General features: G+C 33.1%; 1 protein-coding gene across 7 annotated transcripts in view; it reads right to left on the bottom strand.

The window, feature by feature from the left end:
- Positions 1–16,324, bottom strand: part of LOC107512537 (probable ATP-dependent RNA helicase DDX60) — an 88,484-nt gene extending 72,160 nt beyond the window's left edge. For 5 of the 7 annotated variants that reach the window (XM_036233615.1, XM_036233617.1, XM_036233618.1 and 2 more), the window contains exons 1-6: positions 16,165–16,323; positions 9,020–9,132; positions 8,773–8,842; positions 7,950–8,139; positions 6,515–6,856; positions 4,711–4,827 (exon numbers count right to left, since the gene is read on the bottom strand). In XM_036233615.1, coding sequence (XP_036089508.1) covers positions 4,711–4,827; positions 6,515–6,856; positions 7,950–8,139; positions 8,773–8,842; positions 9,020–9,023 — 723 coding nt within the window. In that variant the 5' untranslated portion in view covers positions 9,024–9,132; positions 16,165–16,323. Of the gene's footprint in view, positions 1–4,710; positions 4,828–6,514; positions 6,857–7,949; positions 8,140–8,772; positions 8,843–9,019; positions 9,133–16,164 lie in introns of all 7 variants that reach the window. The other 2 variants (XR_004954894.1, XM_036233616.1) reach the window with 2 other exon arrangements.
- Positions 16,325–20,498: the final 4,174 nt, after the last annotated feature.

The raw sequence follows: 20,498 nt of genomic DNA, 5'->3' as shown, positions 1-20,498 counted from the left end.
ATTGAGAAAAGAAAACAACGAATGATATAAAAAAAGTAAAAAAAAAAAAAAAAGGTCAGATAAAAAATTGAAAGAAGCAAAGATGGAACAATATTTGTATTGTCAGACACTTAAAGAGCAGCAAAAACAATAAAACGGCTAATATGTAAAATGATAATCTAAGAAAACCCACTACAGGCAGTAAGTTGGTGCTAAGAGATACTGAAAAACAAGCAAAAATAGCCCTCATGAACCAGACAGTATAACATAAAATAATAAAACTGAAAACAAATTAAAAATATACAAAATAAAAATGGAAAGAAAGAATAACCACAGAAACAAAAGAAATTCTTTAAAAGTCATAAAAACTTACTTTGCAAACTCCTACACAAATAAAATGTAAATGAAAAGGATAATTTTCTCATAAGAATGAATTACTAAAATTGACCCCATCAGAGTTAAAAAGCTTAAAGAAACCAATTTTCATAGAAAAGGATTATCAAGAAAAAAGCACCAGGCCTATATGTCTTTACATGGAAATTCGATCAAGTCTTCAAAAACCACATAATCCCAATAATCTATAAACTATTTCAGAATATTAAAAAGAAAGGGAAAACATTCTAATTTTTTAATGAAGCATGTATAACACTGATACCCAACCAAATAAATATAGTTCGCAGAAAGAAAACTACAGAAGAGTGTCATTCAAGAATTTTGGTGCTAATATTCTAAACAAAATATTAGCAAACAGAATCCAACACCATATTAGAAAAATAATATGACATGACCAAGTAGGATTTAAACATAAAAGGACACACAAATTAATGAAACTCAGTAAGAATGCAGAGTTGCTTCAATGTTAAAAACTTCATTGATAAAATATCATATTAATAAAGGAAAAAAACATGATCATATCCAAACTTTACACACATTCATAATAAAAACACTAAAAAAAAAGTTCGAAACTACATTCTTAATATCAGTATACATGTTATATATATAGTATATCTACATATATAGTATATCTATATCTATCTATCTATATATATATAGAGAGAGAGAGAGAGATAAATTAGAGAAACAATAGAGACATTTCCATTAAGGAACAAGGCAGGTACCCACTATCTCTGCTACTATCCACCATTGTACTAGATTTATTAGCTAATACAATTATATATAAAAAAAGTAACGAGGCATAAGAATAAGAAAAGAAGATGCAAAATTATCTCTGTTCACAGATGATATATGGAAAACTCCAAAGAATTAATAATAAAACTAATTTAAAAGTAAAAATCTCAACAAGGCACCGGAATATAGAATTTGCATACAAAAATCCATAGATTTTATATGCATAAACAACAAAGAGTAAGAAAACACAATGGCAGAGAAAATTTTAATTACAGTAACAATAAAACATCAAATACTTGGAAAGAAAATTAATGAGAAATGTATAAAAGGTAGATGAGGAAATTTCTCGAATTCACAAAAATAGATTTAAACAAATATAAATACATTCCCTCTTCTTGCATGGAATAACTCAGTGTTATAAAGATGTCGATTTTCCTAGAATATTTGTAAATTCAATACACTTCAATAAATATACTAAGAAGATATTTTTGAAGTTAGATATGTTAATAAGAGAAGTTCATATGGAAAAAATAAAGATGCAAAATAGTTGTGAAAATACTGTAAGAGGAAAACTATAAGTGGAAAAACAAGCCTAACAAGACATTAAAAATACTATGAAGTATTTAGAATCAAAAGTGTAGAACTTGTAAATAAATCAGTGGAACAGAGTAGAAAATCCAAAATTATTTCCAAATACATATAAAAATTTATTAAATGACAAAGATGGAATCTGAAATCACTGGGATAAAGATTGAATTTTTAATTAATTACACAGAGTATCCCTTTGAAGAAGATAAAAATTATATTCATATCTCACACTGTATACAAGAATAAACTCCAAATGGGTTAGGGATATATATATATACTCACTCACACACACACACACACACACACACACACACACACATACATATATATGTGTGTACGTGTGTATATATATATATGTATGTATATGTGTGTGTATATTTATATATATACATATATATATATAATGAGTTTATTGTTAGGAGATTTCCCTACACACATGAAAGTTGAGAAATTTCCATGTAATTTATATGTATATGTATGTATGTGTGTGTGTGTGTGCGCGCGCGCGCACATGTGTGTATTCATAAAATACATCACACTTAAAAACAGAAAGACAAAGACAAAAAAATGGTATAAGCCTATTTGGAAAGGAAATTGTCAAAACCTAATTAAACTACATATACATTCATCTTCGACGCACCAATCTCACTTCTGAAACCTATTCTAAAGATATATCACCAACAATACAAAATTACATATGATGTGGTTATTCATCACAGCATTGACTGTAATTGCAAAATGTCAGAAACAGTATAAATTCTGTAATAAGTAACTGGTTAAATAAAGTGGAGTACATCCACACAAAGGAGTACCATGCAGCTATGCAACATCATGAGGAAGATAACCATACACTGCTTTAAAATGATTTCTAAAACATGTTGCTAAATGCAAAAAGAAAAATACTAAAGGACATAATACACTATCCTTTATTTAAGAAAGAGAGGATATAAGAAAATACATACGTATCTTCCTTTATTGTACAAAAGAAATACATAAAGAATAAACTGGAGGCTAAAGAGACAAGTTATGGGAAGTATTTGAGAAAGGGGTGAATTGTAGAGGAGAATAGAACCAGAGCAGCAGGGAAAAGAATAAAGTGTCATTTCTTTGAGTATATATTTTTGCATATATCTTATTCTTAAAATCATAATGTTTGGTATAACTTTCACATACCCTCCAAAAAAAAAAAAAAAAGCAAGTATTTAAAAGCAATCAGGATATGAGTAGGAGGGATCCAAAATGAAATACAAACACTAACCAAAGAAATTAATTCAATTCATAATTAATAATATAACCACACTAAAGGAAGTGAACAAGGAAAGAATTCACCTAAATAACTTTGGAAAACAGTATTTTGACATATTACATAACTATAGATTAAAAAAAAAACTGAACATAAATCCTGTAATCCATTTAGTGAATGTTTCAATATTCTTAGTAACAATAATTTATTCTAAGAATAACAATATTCTTAGTAACAATAACTCAGATGTTGTTAGCAATTCTAAAACTACTTTATTCATATACTAGAATTAAAAAATAAATAAATAATTGTAGGTAAGGAGAGCTTAATTTCTCACAATTGAAGAAAGAAATTATAAATAAAGGGGAGTAAATGAACTATATGAAGTTGGAATAAAAGTTATCCATATGAACACATGATATGATAGATGATAGAGATACAAAAATGATAGATGATTAGATATATAGATAGATCATACATACATACATACATACATACATAGATGATAGATGATAGATGGATGATAAATTAAAAATAGGTATACACACATGGATTAGTATACATACATATATTTTCTTGTTCTGTCTGCTAGAAAGTCTTAGTAACAATGATACCCTAGTAGCAATGAACAAACATCATTCCCAGATCATGGCTTCTAAATGCCATTTTCCAATAAAAGCAACCAGAACTCCTTAGATAATTTGAGGGCTGCAGCAAGGAGAATACAAGATGAGATTGAAACATCTTATGGTTTCAAAAAGTAAGACAGTGCACAAAAAGATGATATTTGATGAGTTTGAAGGTAAATATTCATCTGTGTAACCATTAACGCAACCTATGACATAATACTTCAATAGCGGTTATAAAAAAGAAAAAAAAATAGGGAGCTTATAAAAGAACACGGGTTCAAATCTAAAGAAGTTTCTAATGTTCAAACCCGAAACAATTTGAGCACCAAAATCATTATAATATTGGACTTCAACTCGTAATATAAAATAAATATCTACTAGTCCATATCGATACAAATAAATAAACACATAATAGCACAGCTAAAGTGATTATCCCTTATAGTAGATTTCGAATGAACAAATGTAGAATGAAAGAGTGAAATAATCGTAGTAATAACCATTATAGATCAGACCCAAAATTAAGTGGGTTCTAAAATTAATTGGCTAAAATTTGAGAAGAGGATTTGCACAATCAAGAAAGATAGTAACTTTACAGTGGAGAAATTTGGCAGGCATTAGCTCAACCAGTGTTAAGGTTAAGACATATTAACATCATGAACCCTTTGATATACTGCATGGAGGACACAATATCAGTTCAGTGGCATTCTTACCAAAAAATGTAACCTCATTCCAATCGCGAGAAAACATCAGACAACCCCAAATTGAGGAATGTTAACAAAATAACTAATCAATACTTTTTAAAAATGTCAAGGTCATGGAAGACAAGGAAAGACTGAAAAACTAGCACAGATTGGAGGAGGCTAGAGAGAAACAGCTAAATAAATGGAAGCGGGACCCTGGACAGAATCCTGGAACGGGAAAAGGCTATTAGGGGAAAAGTAAGTGAAATTCAAATAAGGTCTGAAGCTTAGTTAATACTATTATTCTGATGTTCATTTTCTGGTTTTGATCAATGTACCATGGTTACATAAGATGTAAGTATTAGGGGAAGCTGTGTAAAAGATATATGGAAACCGTGTACTATTTTTGCAGCTTTTTGTATAATAAATTAGTTAAAATAAAAGTTTTTTTAAGGTTCATTACCTCTTCCATGATATTTTTCCATTTTAAATTTCCAAAAAGGGTTGCTAATACCAAAACTCTACATTCTTCCAAATGTTTAATCAGAGTTTTATAAGCATTCTCAATCTTCTGTTCATTCTGTAAAAAGAAGGCAAGTCATATAAATTGTCATAAGTACAATAATTACTTTCTGACTACAAAAAAAAAATCAGATCCTGAAGATACAAGTATTATAATATTTCTAAGTAAAAAAAATTACACTAATGTAATTACAAATCATCAATAATGCTATTCGAAGCCTACTAACCAGCATTATTTTGTCATTGCCAAATGAATTTTTGCCTGGGAATTTAGTACATTTAATTTTTTAACGACTTTACGAAGGTATAATTAACAACATAAAACTCACTCACTTTAAGGTTACAATTCAATGGCTTTTGGTAAACTTACAGAGTTGTGCAACCATTACCGTAATCTAACTTAGAACATTTCCAACATCTCAAAAAATCATTGTGTCCATTTAATGTATTACATCTTACTATGAAAAATTTCAAACATACAAATAAATAGAAAATAGTATAACCTCCCACCAGGTACATATCATCCAGCAACAGCCATTAGCGATGTACATCGTACTTTTTATTTGTATTTCATGAAGTCCTCAAATTGGTAAATGAAATAATCTTTTTAAGGTGAGTGTTCAGTAAATTAGAAAATAAATTATTTTATCAGTAATAAAATCCTCCATTAAAAAAAAAAAAAGTCCTCTTAAGGCGCATTTAGGAAGAATGTTTGTCAGGTACTCTTCAAACTCAGATTTAGAAATTGCTCTAACGGGATAAAATGAGATCAATTGATTACAGTATCTCCTCCCAATATAAAATTGAATATCAGAAGTGTTCCTGCTCACAATACGCAACTAAAATTTAATGACTGGAGTACTAATCAAAGCAAAATAAACTCTTTTCAGACTGTATGATAACCATCTGGGTGTCTCCAACCATGAGAGCTGTTTGACGTTATTGTCTAAGGGCAAAAACGTTAACTGACTCAAAAATCGTGTTGATGAAATATAGAATTATCTTCATATTCAGAATTTGCTATGGGTAGTAAAAATAAACAGAAAGAGGATTTATTTATGAAATCATTATGCATTTTTGACTTCCAAAGGTTAAATATAGTCGTTGTCAAATATACAAATAGAGCAAAATAATAAAATCGTGGAATTAAACTTCTAAATACTTTATAATTCTATTAATGATGAAATATTAAGAAATAAATTTATCTCATTTATTTTTCATTTCCATCAAATTTCTCCATTGTTTTCTCATTAAAAGCTACCATATTAACTATCATTTCACTAGTATATCTCAGCAACAGACGCATAATTTTTACCTCCAAATTAATGCATTTCTGGCCATCATTAACTTGAAGAAAGTATGCCACACAGTAGTTAAACACAAGGGCTAGAGTCAAGCTGCCTCTTTTCAAATTCATGCTCTATTATTCATTTGGTATTGATGATGAGCAGATTGCTTATTCAAGTATTTCTACATCTACAAAGCAACGTGGATACTAACACCTACCTGACAGGGTTGTTATGAAAGTTAAATAATATAACTCATGGGAAGTGCCAAGCACTATTGTTTTGATAGTAGGTATTCAATAAATGACTGCATTTGTATTATTATTATTATTAATATTCTATACCTCTCTGTTAAATTTATGATAATTTCTATAAAAGAGGTGAAAATAGAACTGAGTTAAGGAATTTAGAAAATTTTGTAAAATTCTAGAAGTAATTTGTCTTTTAGATATAAATTACCTTCTTGAGAAACTCTTGGTTTTTAAGCTTGCTTGGCATAAAGAATGCATAAAGTCGAAGAATATCAGATTCTTGCCCTGAAGAAATCACAACATTGACCTTCATTGCCCAGGACTGAATGATTAAAAAGTTGAAAAGGTATGTTTGCAGGTTGTTCAGGCCTTCATCTGCAACTATCAGGAAATATGGACAACTCTTTTCCAAGAAAATTTCCCACTCTTGTGATAAGCATCCAGAAAATTTTGTTAGAACATCAATGGTGGTATTTTGCTGAAGATGAAGAATTAAAGCAGTTCTCAAAGGAATAATTTCCGGGAAGTTGAAATATGCATACTCAGCATCCTGTGGGAGACAGGTAAAGTACATTACTTTGAAATTATCCTTTAGTAGTTTACTAGTTTAGTTAGTTAACACATATCATTAAAGTCATTGAAGAATAGGTTCCAGCACATTTTTGTTCTGTGTTATTGTCAGGGAATAGACCCATAAACTTTGACTGTCATTTCACAAATACACACCATAAACCACAACTTAAATTTAAAATACATGTGTCCCCATTAAGCAGGCACATGATTCTCAGGATTTATTATACTTTCCCTTCTCATTCTAATTCTTTTCCTCTCAAAAAAAAAAAAAAAAAAAAAAAAGGATAAAAAATATGTCAAAGCAAAATGGTGGGTGTAAATTATCCAGAAAAAGGAAGCTGAGTGTCTCAGGTCATTGTGACCCTCCTAAAGCAGGGTAAGTTTTTCTCAACAGACCAAAATAAGTGCAGTAAACCAGACTCGAAGCATGAGGCTAGAACTCTAGCTCTTTATTTAAAGCACTGCTTGCAAGCAGTCAGCAGTGTTCAAAAATCTAACAATAATGTGGATTGCAAAACGACTGAATAGACACACACCAAAATCCTTAAGAGTAACACACTGGTTATCGTAAGGGACGGGAGGAGGAAGCAGTGGTAGTAGTTATACATATCTGTATTTGAAATTGTATTAATTAATTCATAATCAAAATAAGCAGATCAAATATACATATATTTGAGTAAATGTCCTTGGAGGCATTTACTATAGACCAAATAATAATGAAGCAGCATTAATGAGTCTGACATTCTTCTGGGCTCAACTAATTTGATGGTTGACTTTTGAAGACAGAAGTCTCAGAGTTGAAAGACAGGAATTCAGAGATCAACTAAACCACTGCAGGAGACATCTCATCCTCTTTCATCATCCTGTGTGTCCTTATGATAAAGTTCCACTATTGCAAATAAAAATCTTAAATGTAGTAATTTCTGACTACTGGAATAACGGGTAATTTTTTATGTTCTTCCTTTTAAATTTTCTGAATTCTTATAGATATATTTTGATTTGTAATAAGAAAAAATAATAAGAATTTTTAGTTTTAGTTCTCAAATCAAAGAACTCAACTGTCATGTTACCTTGAAGAAAACTATGGCAAATTGTCCTCCTTTCCTAATAAGATCCATAAGATAGCATTCAACCAGATAGAAGAAGTGGAGCTCCTGCCCCTGCTTTAATGATTTCTCACAGAAACACGTGACAAGTAATGAATCTCCGTCAATCAGAAAAAATTCAGATTCAGCAAAATCATTGAATATACTGGAATAACTAAAATGAAAACAGTTAAAACAAAAATTACATGTAAGTTAAATATGATCCCAAAAGACAGCAGCCTTATTATTATTATCTCATTAGCATAGCCATCAATAGCTAAACTTGCTCAGAAATTATTTTATGTCAGGCTCAATGCTAAAACTTTTTGAATATATACATATGCATGACTATCTTTCATAGGAAAAAGGCAGGGTCATTCCCAACCTAGAGAGAAGGAAACTGAGACTCAAAGAGATAGAGAAAATTATCTAAGTCCGTATCGTAGAAGCTGAATTGGAATCAGAAATTTAACACCTATGTTCTGAATATAGACCTACGGTATATTTCTGTCCTGTGTAATCAGTCTCATTCCTTTGTAAAACAATGGAGTTTATTGACAGCTGTAGACAATGAAAGTAAGGAAAAACTGTTTCCATCCACCATAGACCAGCTCTAAATGTCTGTGTTAAACTATATATATATATATATATATGACATAATATGTATATATAACTGTAAACATATATAATATACTACAATATATACACGGAGATAGATAATTATATAGCTAGAAAGCACTTTAAGGTCACATAGATATAGGGAAATATATAGAATTTTACATCTCCTTGCTACTACAATATTACTCACTCAGCTTTTGGCATTTCATTCAAAACTAACTCTGATATTTTCTTTAAAAACACTGTGCATTCTTTTAAACCTAAAAAAGAGAGGAAGAGAATGCATTATTTTCAATCAAACATTTTTAAAAGAGCTATCATTTACTTGTAATTGAGAAAAAAGAAACTAATAAAATTATTTTAATTCTATTAAAATTGTGTAGCATACAGAATCATTATTTTATAATTTATGAATATTTTAAATTGAAAATAATTACCCATTTCTTTCCTGCTACCTGTGCCTCCAACCTGAACCAGAAAATGTTAAATATAGCAAAACGTCCTTTGTTTGAGTACTCCTAAGTGGCAGTTATTAATGAAAATGGCAACCCTACAAAAAAAAAAGAAGAAGAAGAAGAAGAAGAAGAAGAAGAAGAAGAAGAAGAAGAAGAAGAAGAAGAAGAAGAAGAAGAAGAAGAAGAAGAAGAAGAAGAAGAAGAAGAAGAAGAAGAAGAAGAAGAAAAATTAGAAATTTATTTATTCCAGCAACAAATAGTATTAAACAACTATGGTGAGTTAAGCAAAACATTAGGCACCGGGAATACAAGATACAAGTCAACATACTATCAGTTCTTACGAAGTTTAAAATCTATAAGGAAATACAAACGTGAATCAGATAATCAAATAAACAAATCTGGAAAAGTGACAAAGCTAAAGAGGTTAAAGAGGGGGTGAAAGTCAGATGGGCGGAGTTGCGGCTATAAAAGGGCAACATGAGGAATCCTTGTGATGCTGGAGCTACTCACTATGTTGATGCATCGGTGTCAGGATCTTGGTGTGATCCTGCATGACAGCTTTGCCTTGTGTTAGTTACCACGGGGGAAAACGAGGTAAAGGGAGCAAGGATCTTTTTATATAATTTCTTACAACTACATGTGAATCTTCAATTACCTCAAAATAAAAAATCTAATTAAAATATCAGATATAACAAGAAAAGAAAGAAAAATAAGAGGATTCATGATTCTTTGAATTTAGAAAAGTATTCTGGCAACTACAAACAGAACCTATAGTGGCCTCATCTTCATGGTCCAGTGTCCCCTTAGGTGTGGCTCCTACAGAGCCTCTTTTGTGCCCACCACTTCCATGGACTGCTGACTTACTGACTGTGCAATACTCTTAGGTTTGCATTTCCCTTCTTCTTCTTTTTTTTTTTTTTTTTTTTTTTGTTTGAGGTCAGATGACTTTATGAGATAGGGAGAGGTTTTTCTCTCAAGGGAGGGGTTTTTCCCTCAAGATAAGGGGTGACTGCCCTAGGTGTCAACATGATTGGGATGCTTCAGGAAACATGGGATGCCTCAGGAGCTTGCTATGGTGCAGAAAAAAAAAAAAATTCCCCCCTCAAAAGGGACTTCTCACAACCAGGCTTGTAAGAACTGGGGCGGGGCGGGGCGGGGCGGGGCGGGGCGCGGTGGGGCGGGGGGGTGGGAAGGGGCGGTCAGACGTCGGCCGCTGTGCTGAGCAGATTCCCAGGAGTGAGTACGCATTTAATTGTGCTCTTTTGTTTCTTTTTCTTATCTCATCTGTTATGTTGTTTGTCGTAAGTAAAAAGACTTCCCAAAGAGAGAAATCCAGACCTCTCTGGGGCAATGGAATGTATTCATTGGTTAATCGGAAGTTTCAAAAAGATAAAATAATTTCTTTAAGAGAATCCTAAAATAAACTTTGGCCATTCGAGCAAGTGCTTTGAAATTTCTTACTATTTGTCCTACCAAACTTGACAAGATATTTCAAAGAATATTAATAACTCTATAATAGGAAATTTAGCAAAATTAGAAGTCTAATAGGATTTTTTAAGCCTCAACAGATTTCATGTTCTTTCTACTGATAACCAGAAATGCACACAGTCCATGTTGCCTGACTAAACAAAGGGGAAAAAATGGAAAAAGAAAGCTTTAAAAAATGGCTGGAAAGGTTTCCTTGCCTAAGCAGGCCTCCCCTCAGTCTCCTTAAAAATGGTTTATCGAGGACAAATACAAATCTTAAAGCTTTAGCCATCTGAATGAATAAACTTAAGTTATTCCGACTATTACAAGTTAATGGGTTTTGCCTTATTGTACCTGTCTTTTGGATAAAATTTTTTAAAAATTAAAACTATCAGATCTTTGGTTGTGTCTGTCCATATTCATTTATGTATGAATGTCTACCTCCAGAGAATTAATAAAATTGGTTTATAAAGAGCTCTGTTTAATTTGTTTAAAGAAATTAAGTGCTTATATAAATTAAGTATAACAGAAACTTACCCAAATGCTTCTCAAGATCATGTGATAGAAAAAATATTTAATATTAAAACTGATTTAAGTTTGTTGGTTTAATTAAAGCTGACATATCTTTAAAATTATTAACATTTAATATATTTTAATTTTATCTCAAATTATAAACGATAAGTTCGTGTTATCTCTGTTACAGGATTTGCCAACAGGAAAATAGCTTAGGATAATAATCGACTATCTAATATCTCATAAAATTTTCAGTAATAATCTAATTATTGAGAATTAATTAAATAGATGTTAAGAAGAATGAAAAGTTTCGGTAAAACTTTTCAGCAGTAATTGTTTCATGGAATGTGAACTTAAAATATTTGTTTCTCAAAATCTTCTGGTAACTGAAATCTTAGAGTTTTACTAAATTAAATTAAAAGATAAAAATGATTGATTATCTAGATCATTTTCAAATAAGACGAATACTGAAACATTAATTGCTGATGAATCTAACCGAATCATTGCCCATTGCAACTGAGGCAAGAAAAAAAAAGTGGCCTTTTTAAAATATAAACTGCTATATAAGTTTCTTTACCAAAATTGATTTGTATAAGATCTATGTTTTTTTTATAGAACTACTAAAAAACATTAAAGATAAACAAAATGATTGTATATAAAAAACAGGATGTGTTTTCAATAGAAAAAGATATGAAGCATGGAGATACACTTCTGTTGAGGAAAAGTAGAAGAGAATATGTTTTTTGGATAAGGAAGGATATTAGGTACATGAGATTTTTTTGTTTTTGTTTTTATTTTTGTTTTATCTTTTTGGTAAAGAAAAAAGAAAGTAATTTAGTCCTTAAGTAAAATGATAGTTTCAAAATAAGAAAAGAAGTGAAAGGACAAAAACTGAAAGATATATATAAATTACAGATTTGCGGAAGTTGCAGAAAGTTCATGAAAAAGGGATCTTAAAAAAAGAGTTATATATATGGTCAAACTAAGACTGGAATGGATAACTAAGTCAGTTACATCATTTATGTATGTATTTATGTAAACTCTCACTAGATCTTTAATCATAGCCATTTTTTTAAGTCTTTTATTATTACAGACAATTCTTGTTTTACTCTGCTACTTTGGAAAAAATATTTTAACAAACGTGTTCATCTTTAAAGATTCACCTAAAAAAACTGACATGTACTCTAAAAAGCAAGTTTCTAACAACTTTAAAAACATAACACTGAGCTAGATAAAGATCTACAGAACTCTAAGGAAAAATTAGATTCATAAAACTGCTAACAAAAAGGTTAAGAACAATAAGAATTAGTAACATGAGACTAAATGAACTAATAATTATAATTTTATGAATTTTTATATGAAATATTACCAGTTTTTGATCTTTGTTTTCCAGATATAAGAAATAATTTTTTCCCTAAGCTACCTATGACCTATAGCAATTGCGTCAATTATACCTTTGTAAGCAGAATTAAAACATTTATCTTTTTCTTCCTACCTGATCTCTCTAAAATTTCAGGTACTCTTAACTAATTCATATGCAATTGAATTTAGAAATGTTGACTCTTGGATTCATGTTTCCCAATTTAAAGAAATCTCTTACACCTAACTAGACTGCTCAATAAACAGAGGATTTGAAATTTTAAAGTTACTCGAAAATGAAGCAGACAACATCTATTGTGGACTATCAACCCAAGATTCCAGACTAAGCCTGTGTAATTTGCATCTTCATATTTCTCTTTTTTTCCTGTTTTCCTTATTTTAATTCCTTCCTATCTCACAAATAATATAAGAGATCAAGCACTCACTATAAAATTATTTTTTCCTTTTTCCCCCTTAATTCTGACTAGAAAAATAACTCAACATTGGGCATCATCTTTAATCCCACTTCACAGGTCAAAATGTTCAACTTGTAATACACATAGTTAAAAAATGTTTAATGCCCGATGATATCAACTCAATAAAGGTACCATATTTTGAAAATTACTTTTTCCTTGGGCAGGTATTATGATGAAATCAAAAAGAGTCAACCAAAGGATAAATCTTTAAATTTTCTTGCACATTAGACAAAAGAATTGCCCTTGACCATATATTATATTAGCAAGGTAGAGTTTGCTCTGTTACTAATACCTCTTGTACTGATATAAAACGCCTCTGGTAAATTAAATATGAAACTAGATAAAATCCAGGCACAATACAAATGATTAAATACAGTGCCCACTAACACATTATGGTTCTTTAATATCTTCAGCTAACTGCCCTTGAGTATTATGCTCTAGTTCAGATCTACAAATTGGACTTAGCATTCTGTTATTATAGAAATGTTTGCTGTTACAAAACTTTATTTCACATAACTTGATGCTATAGAGACATTACTCTAATAATGGTTGCTCAGCGTTTTGAAATGATTACTAAGGCCTATGAAACTTCAGATGAGAAACCTCAAGAATGGCATGACATACCTAAAAGAGCCACCTGACAATGGAGAACCAATGATGCTTTTAATAACTAAATAGTGCTACTTTCTGAAAATTGATTAGTGACACTTTCAAGAAAAGATCTTGATCAAAACAAGGGAAAATGTAAAAAACTAAAATAGAGCCACTTAAAATAGAGCCAGAGCTGTTGTGCCAAAGGAACTGCCTTGCACATTTTATACCTCAATCTTTGGAATGTTAAAAGAGGGCAAAATAACCTTTAGACTGAGCTTAAAGCAACGCTGTGTCCCAAAAAACTTTTTGCAAAGATAACAAGAAAACAGATATTATAACTACCAGAGTGATGGCTACTGAACTAAAAGAATTTTTTATTGTTTAGAATTAACATCATTATGGTATGTTGTCTGCGCCAGTAGAAATGCTTTCTTTTCATTGATGTAATTGTTCCCTTTCTCGTAAGTACCATTGCCTTTGTTTCCTAATCGAAAGATTATTTGGGCTTCCACCTGAATCAGTGCTTCTCAGATAGCAATTCTTACTGATCTCAAATAAATGCTTATTGCCTCTCACCTTGAAAAACCTTTCATTTTGAGGTTAATAATATCAATTTCAAATAATAGTCTTAATGATATAGTACTACATTTCTCAACCAAATATACATTTTGCTTCTACAATGAATAATGTGTACATAATGATAATTTTGTAACTATTGTTTACTGGTTTTCCATTTTTGACTCAACATAGAAACAAATCACAAAAATTAAAGTCATAAAATATTGTAAAGTACAACTAACCCTTACAATATAAAAATAATACAATTAACCAAATTGGGAAGTTCAGAAAGGGACGAATAGTAGAAAAAGAAGAGTGTATAGTAAGTTTTTCATTTTTCATAGCAGGAAGTCAAGAGATAGCACCTAATGATACTATATCAAAAATTAAGAGTTTCTAGAATCAAGAAGTTAACTATTTTTTCTTATAAACACTATACCATTTGGTTACCAAATAATAAAAATGAGGACATTTCATTTCCATTAACTGAAGGTAATCCATCTAATAAGCAAAGATGGAATGACAGAATATCACCATTTTACAACTCCCAATGAATTTAGATCTTGGTATTTTTAGGTGAAAAAAAATTTAAACCTTAATTTGATCAAAACTGTAGTAGTAATGACAACATATTTAGAAGACAAAAGAGCATGTTAAATGATAGCAGTAAGACTAAGAGAATCTCTACAGGACCTAAAAACAAAACAAAATAAAAACAAAAATCTCCACTTATTAACTAATAAATTAGAAGAGGATGAAAAAGATTATAACAAACTTAAGAGATTTATCATCCAATTACAGTAGTCTCAGGACCTTATATTGATTCTGATTTAAATAACCTTAAAAAAGAAAAGGGAAGGCAAAAAGAGAGAGAGAGAAATCATGGATTATGTATTGGAGGGGAGATAGCCCAATCCAGAGAACAAGAATGGTGGAGCCACCTGATAGGGGTCAAGTCCCTGAAACACTGTCTAGAGAAGAGCTAACCAGCAGTAGGTTGAATTCTAAGGTGGCCTCTGTGACTTCAGCCACCCTGGTCTACATACCCCATATAATCTCCTCCACTTGAGTGTGTGTGGGACCTGTGAATTTAATAGGATGGTCTCTCCCATGATAAGGTTATATTATATAAGTCTCTATCACAGCAGACAGGGAAGAGATTCTCCTGCTGGCTTTGAAGACATAAGCCACCATGTCGTGAGAGGGCCAAATGGCTAGGACCTGAGGGTGGAATTTAAAGGCTGAGAGTAACCCCCAGCCAACAGGCAGCAAGGAAAGAGGAAACCCCAACCCCACTGCTACAAGGACTCGAATTCTTCCAACAGACGGAAAGAGCACCCAGCGCGTTGATGATGGCAGCCCCAGCAGACTCCTTCCTCTCAACCTGGTGAGATGCTTAGTAAAGGACTCAGTTTACCCGTGCCATGACTTCTGATTCACAGAAACCAAAAAATAATAAATTTCTATTGCCGTAAGCCATTAAATCTCTGATAATTTGTTATTCAGCAATAGGAAACTAATGTATGCTGCTTGACCATGAATACATTCTGTTAACTGTTATATAAAAATAATTTTTATTGTGTTAAGTCACTGAAACTTCAGGGTGTATAGGAATCACCTGGGAGATCTTATTAAAATGCATTCTTATTCTACAAGTTTTGAATTGGGCCCGGGATTCTGCACAGAGGAGCAAACTGCTTGCTGCTGTCAATGAGTAGGTTTTATTGGCTGTGCTCAGTTGTGATGTCCCTTCGTTGTCCTCAATATCTTAGCTCGCGGGCACAGGCACACTTTCTTTGAATAAGGGGCCTTTAAAAGCCTGAACGCTTCCCTCTCCTTCCGACTTCAGGCCTTCGCGCTCATTACAGTGTCCCTTACCTCTGCTTCTCCCCTGGCCCTGCATTCCGAGAGAGCTGGAAACCAGCTCACCACTGCCCTCCCGAGCCCAGTGGCTTCCGCAGCTCCCTGCACCTTCGACCCCGTGCGCCCAAGAGCGGTTCCCGGACCATCTCCCCCTTTGATGCTAGACCTAGAACCCCCGCGGAGACCTAGACGTCTCCGCCCCAGGCCCCGCTCTAGTGATACATTTCGCCTTGACACAAACACCACCTGCAATCCAACTTCCCGCTTCGGAGCGCGACCCCGCCCCTCATCCCGAACCTGGGACTCTGGAGACCGGGACCTACGCGTCTGAAGAGCCGGCTGACTGGTTCGCCTTGCAGGGAGAGAGCCACAGAGAGGGGACCGAGAGCAAAGCTCCGGGGTAACCCTGAATCAGGGCGATGCTCTCAGCCTACTTGTACTAGGTAGAGAGTTTCGGTTTCCTTTCTCATCTCAGAGATATTTAAGTTTCGTTTCTCGCCATCACGAATCCGGTGAGGCAAGTTGAGGAAATGTGGGTTTTAGCATCTTTCCTTTAATTCGAGCTTTAAGAAAGAGATAGCAGAGACAAAATATGGGCTTTGGAATTTGGACATTATGAAATAGTGAGAAATGAAGCAGAGAAATGTGGGATATCTAAACAAGGTAAAATCAAGTAGAGGCAGAATTTAGAAATAGATGAAATATAAGACACAGTGAAATCTGAAATTCCACTGTGAAAGGGGGGGGGGTCTTGCTGCTCTACCCTTATGCAAAAAGAACAAAAACAGTATGTAAGAATACATAAAATTGAAGTTTCTATTATGAGAAGTGAATGATTACTGGTTCTGCATGAGCTATATTTGGAGCTTTTATGGGCCAAGAAACACCATTAAAATATAAATTAAAAATGTAACCTGCTCACTTTTATTTCTGCTTTAATTGATGTTATTTTCTACCTATTGATGGTTGCAATTTGGATTTCAACACTAGCCTCTCTTTTTCATGTCCTAGTGTGTTTAATTTCATGAATGCTACAACTGCAAATATATCAGCATTCTAGCAGGTGGGAGGTGGGGACAGCAGTGAAATTTTGGTAGTCTTAGTAACCACAAGCAGCTATATGAGTGTGAAAGCTAAGAGCAGAGGTACAGGCACTGTTCCACAGGGAAAACAGAGGAGAAAGCAGTGAATGACATGTTTTCTTGTGATAAATTGGAGAGTCATGCTATTAAAGAAAAAGATGTAGTTGGAAAGGATGGACATTTTTCATATCTGTCAGACTTTCGTTTTGTTTATTTGGAAGTTTGTTTTGTGTTTGCTGCTGGTGACACTGAAAGGAACTAGGAACTTGACACATGATTGATTTAAAGTTATACTATATTTATATTGGTCCTTTGCAAATGTATCTAATGTACTTGCCTGTGGTAAGCTGAATAATGCACCCCCCTCTCCGACCAAGAAGTCAATGTCCTAATTCCTGGAAACTGCGAACATGTTAATTTTCATAGCAAAAGGTACTTTGCAGAATAGACCAGATTAAGGATTTTGAGATAAAGAGATTATGATGGATTACCTTTGTGGGCTCAAAGGGTCCTGACAAGAAGCAGGCAGGAGCAAAGTGTCAAGAGAAGGCAATGTGACAACATGATAACAGAAGCAGCGTCAGTGACAGAATGTGATGGCACTATACTGCTGGCTTTGAAGATGGAGGAAGGAGCTACAAGTTAAGGAGTCAGGTTGTCTCGAGGCTAGGAAACAGATTCTTTCATAGAGCCATTAGAATGAACCAGTCCTGTTGACACCTTGACTTTAGCCCAGTGAGACTGATCTGATTTTGGAATTCTGACCTTCAGAACTATGAGAGAATAAATTTGTATTAATTTAAGCCACTGAATTTGTTATAATTGCAGCAATAGAAAATTAATGCGCTATCGTGAACTAATATACTAAGAAACTGATGATAACATACTTACTAGCAGCAGAAATAATGAGTTGTGTTATAATAAGTAGCAGTAATTGAGTAGGCTTCTGTGTGCTAAGGAATATACTAATATCTTTATATTTATTCTTACATTAGTTCTTAGCATTTCATGATGTGTGTACTATAATTTTTGTCATTCTATAGACAAAGCTTAGAGGGATAACACAGCTAGCAAATGATGCCAAGATTCAAAAGCTAGTCTAACCTAAAGGTCTATCCACAATCTTTTCTATTACATGATCTCAGGAAAACATTCTATAACTGAAAGTGTTCCCCTAATGGACAAATAATTTTATTTTGCTTTCTTTTTTAGTAAATTATTGAGATGTTAAGATTTGTTATACAGAATATTTCTGGTTGTTTCAATTTTTAATGACAAGTGAGAACTCAATAAATCTTGAACCAATCTTTTTCAATTTCTTACCCCAGTGTATTTAACCAACACACAAAAACTCTAGTCTAATATTGTTTTTCTACTTCAACAACCTACTCCCTTGAGCACATCCTGGGCTCTGTCCAATCTTAATTATCACAAACTACACTTTACTTTTCAGACCCCTCCCTTTTACTCCCTGAACTTTCACCTCTTGGGACTCCTAAGAGTTTGTTTTGTCAGGGTGACAACCCAAGTCAACACTTCAACCTTCCCCTAATTAAGATGTTCAACTAATGGGGCCTGGTGATTTTCCTTTATATTTTTGCCTGCAATTTGATAATCTGGAACAATTTACTTTTTTTTTCAACTTCTGAAAACTTATGGAAATGATCTAGTTTGTCACATCAAACTGTTTACAAACATAGCTGATATCTTCCCCCCGCCCCCAAACTTAGCTGATACCTTTTTTTATTTTCCCCCAAGCTGTTGGCATATTTTACAGTGATGGTTACACTCTGAAGCACTTTATATTCTCCTTAAGTCCTTTCTAATTGCAGAACATCTGTTTTTTCAATTCCCTCTCAACTTCATAATAACTCCATATAACATCTTTATTTAGAATCTAAGAAGAATACACCACGTGCCACCCATACCCAACATAACTAACTCCCTATGATCTGGATTTGGTTTCCTCCTCAACCATCTCAGTCATTATTCTTCAGTATGTTGTACCTTCAACTTCACCTTTTCAACTAAAATGTAGTATTTATTCTGCTATCTTTTTAGGCACAGTACCCTTTAGTGGTCTACACCCATTGTCTGTGTTTCTCCACTCTTCTACAACTCCTCAGGCCCCTTTAATCCAGATCTGCTCTGAAACTGCTAGGTCAAAGATCACCAATGATGACTCGGTGATTGAGATATTCAGACAATGCTTATGTAGTCCATGATTCATTTACTTTTCTCTACAAAATAGTTGAAAAAATTTTAACCAATCTCTCTTTTCCAAAGAGCCTCTTCTCCCTTGGTTTCAGCTACAGTAGTGTTCTTTAAATCTATTTTTCTTCCTACCTTTTCTATCAAGATTAATGAAACCATCACATAAAACCTGCTGAGTTGGAAGCCTAGAAACCATTGTTCATCTCTCTTAAAACTCAGTGAATTTCAATTCCTAACACTTTTGGAATCTAGAATCTCCTCTCCCCATTTTCCAAAGGCTAGAGCAAGCATCACCATTTCCCCTCTGAATGACCGACAAGGCCTATTACCTTCTGACTCCAGTCTGTCCCTCCATTTCATTTTCCACCCTGGGGCCAGGTTATCTATTAGCACATAAACTGGCACATCAAGTCCCTGTTAAAAGACACTTCAACAATTAATCATTGCTTTCGGATTAAATCTACCTATTAGTATATCTTCTCTTTTTAGATCCTCCAAGTGTTTCATATGCCTCCTTTCACCCCGTTGGTAAAGGCTATAAAGAGAAATCATAATCTATCCTAGAGTAATGACGATGGCCAAACACAGGACACCTGCCACTAGACAGATGTGATTTGCAGTCATTTCTTAGTCACATATACTCACAGCCCAGGGCAAGAGAAGCCTGGACACCACTCAGGGTCACACAGAGCTTAAACCTGGGAAAAAAGTGAAAAAGGTAGGACAGTGGCAGGCAGATTTTGTAATAACTAGAGGGTGTGGTGACCCCAGGACTGAGCAGGACAGCTCAGGATTTCATCATGGTGATCAGAATGGCGCACAATTAAAAACGTATAGATTATTTATTTCTGAAATTTTCTATTTAATATTTTCGGACCACAGTTGACCATGGGTAATTGAAACCACAGACAGCAAAGTCACAGATAATGGGGGACTACTGTATTAGCTATTTCTGTAATAGCACACATTATTTAGTGACTGCTGATTGGATGGAGCCAGTAATTTTAATAAGGCTGAGTTGGAGTACGAGGACTTGACTGGGGCGATAGCACTGAGGGTGCCATAATCCCCTGTGAAGAGCCATTCATTGTTTTCAGGTTTAGGGTCATGACAAATTGGGCCGTTAAATGGAGAAACAGTGAGGATTATCACCCCATCATTCATTAGGTCACATGTAATTAGGTCTTATGGTTCAATTTCTGAAAATTATTTGTCAAGAATACAGCAGTTTAATACTATTTTTTTATTGTTTTTTTTTAATTTTTTTCTTTGCTTGTTTCTAAGCTTACTTGATATGTAGTTGTAAGGAATTTCAATATAACTTATTTTTCCAGA

Source organism: Rousettus aegyptiacus, unplaced genomic scaffold (genome assembly GCF_014176215.1).
Source record: "Rousettus aegyptiacus isolate mRouAeg1 unplaced genomic scaffold, mRouAeg1.p scaffold_m13_p_16, whole genome shotgun sequence".
In the NCBI taxonomy this organism is placed as follows: Eukaryota; Metazoa; Chordata; class Mammalia; order Chiroptera; family Pteropodidae; genus Rousettus; species Rousettus aegyptiacus.
The sequence above is the reverse complement of the archived record's forward strand: the minus strand, read 5'-3'. Positions and strand labels throughout refer to the sequence as shown.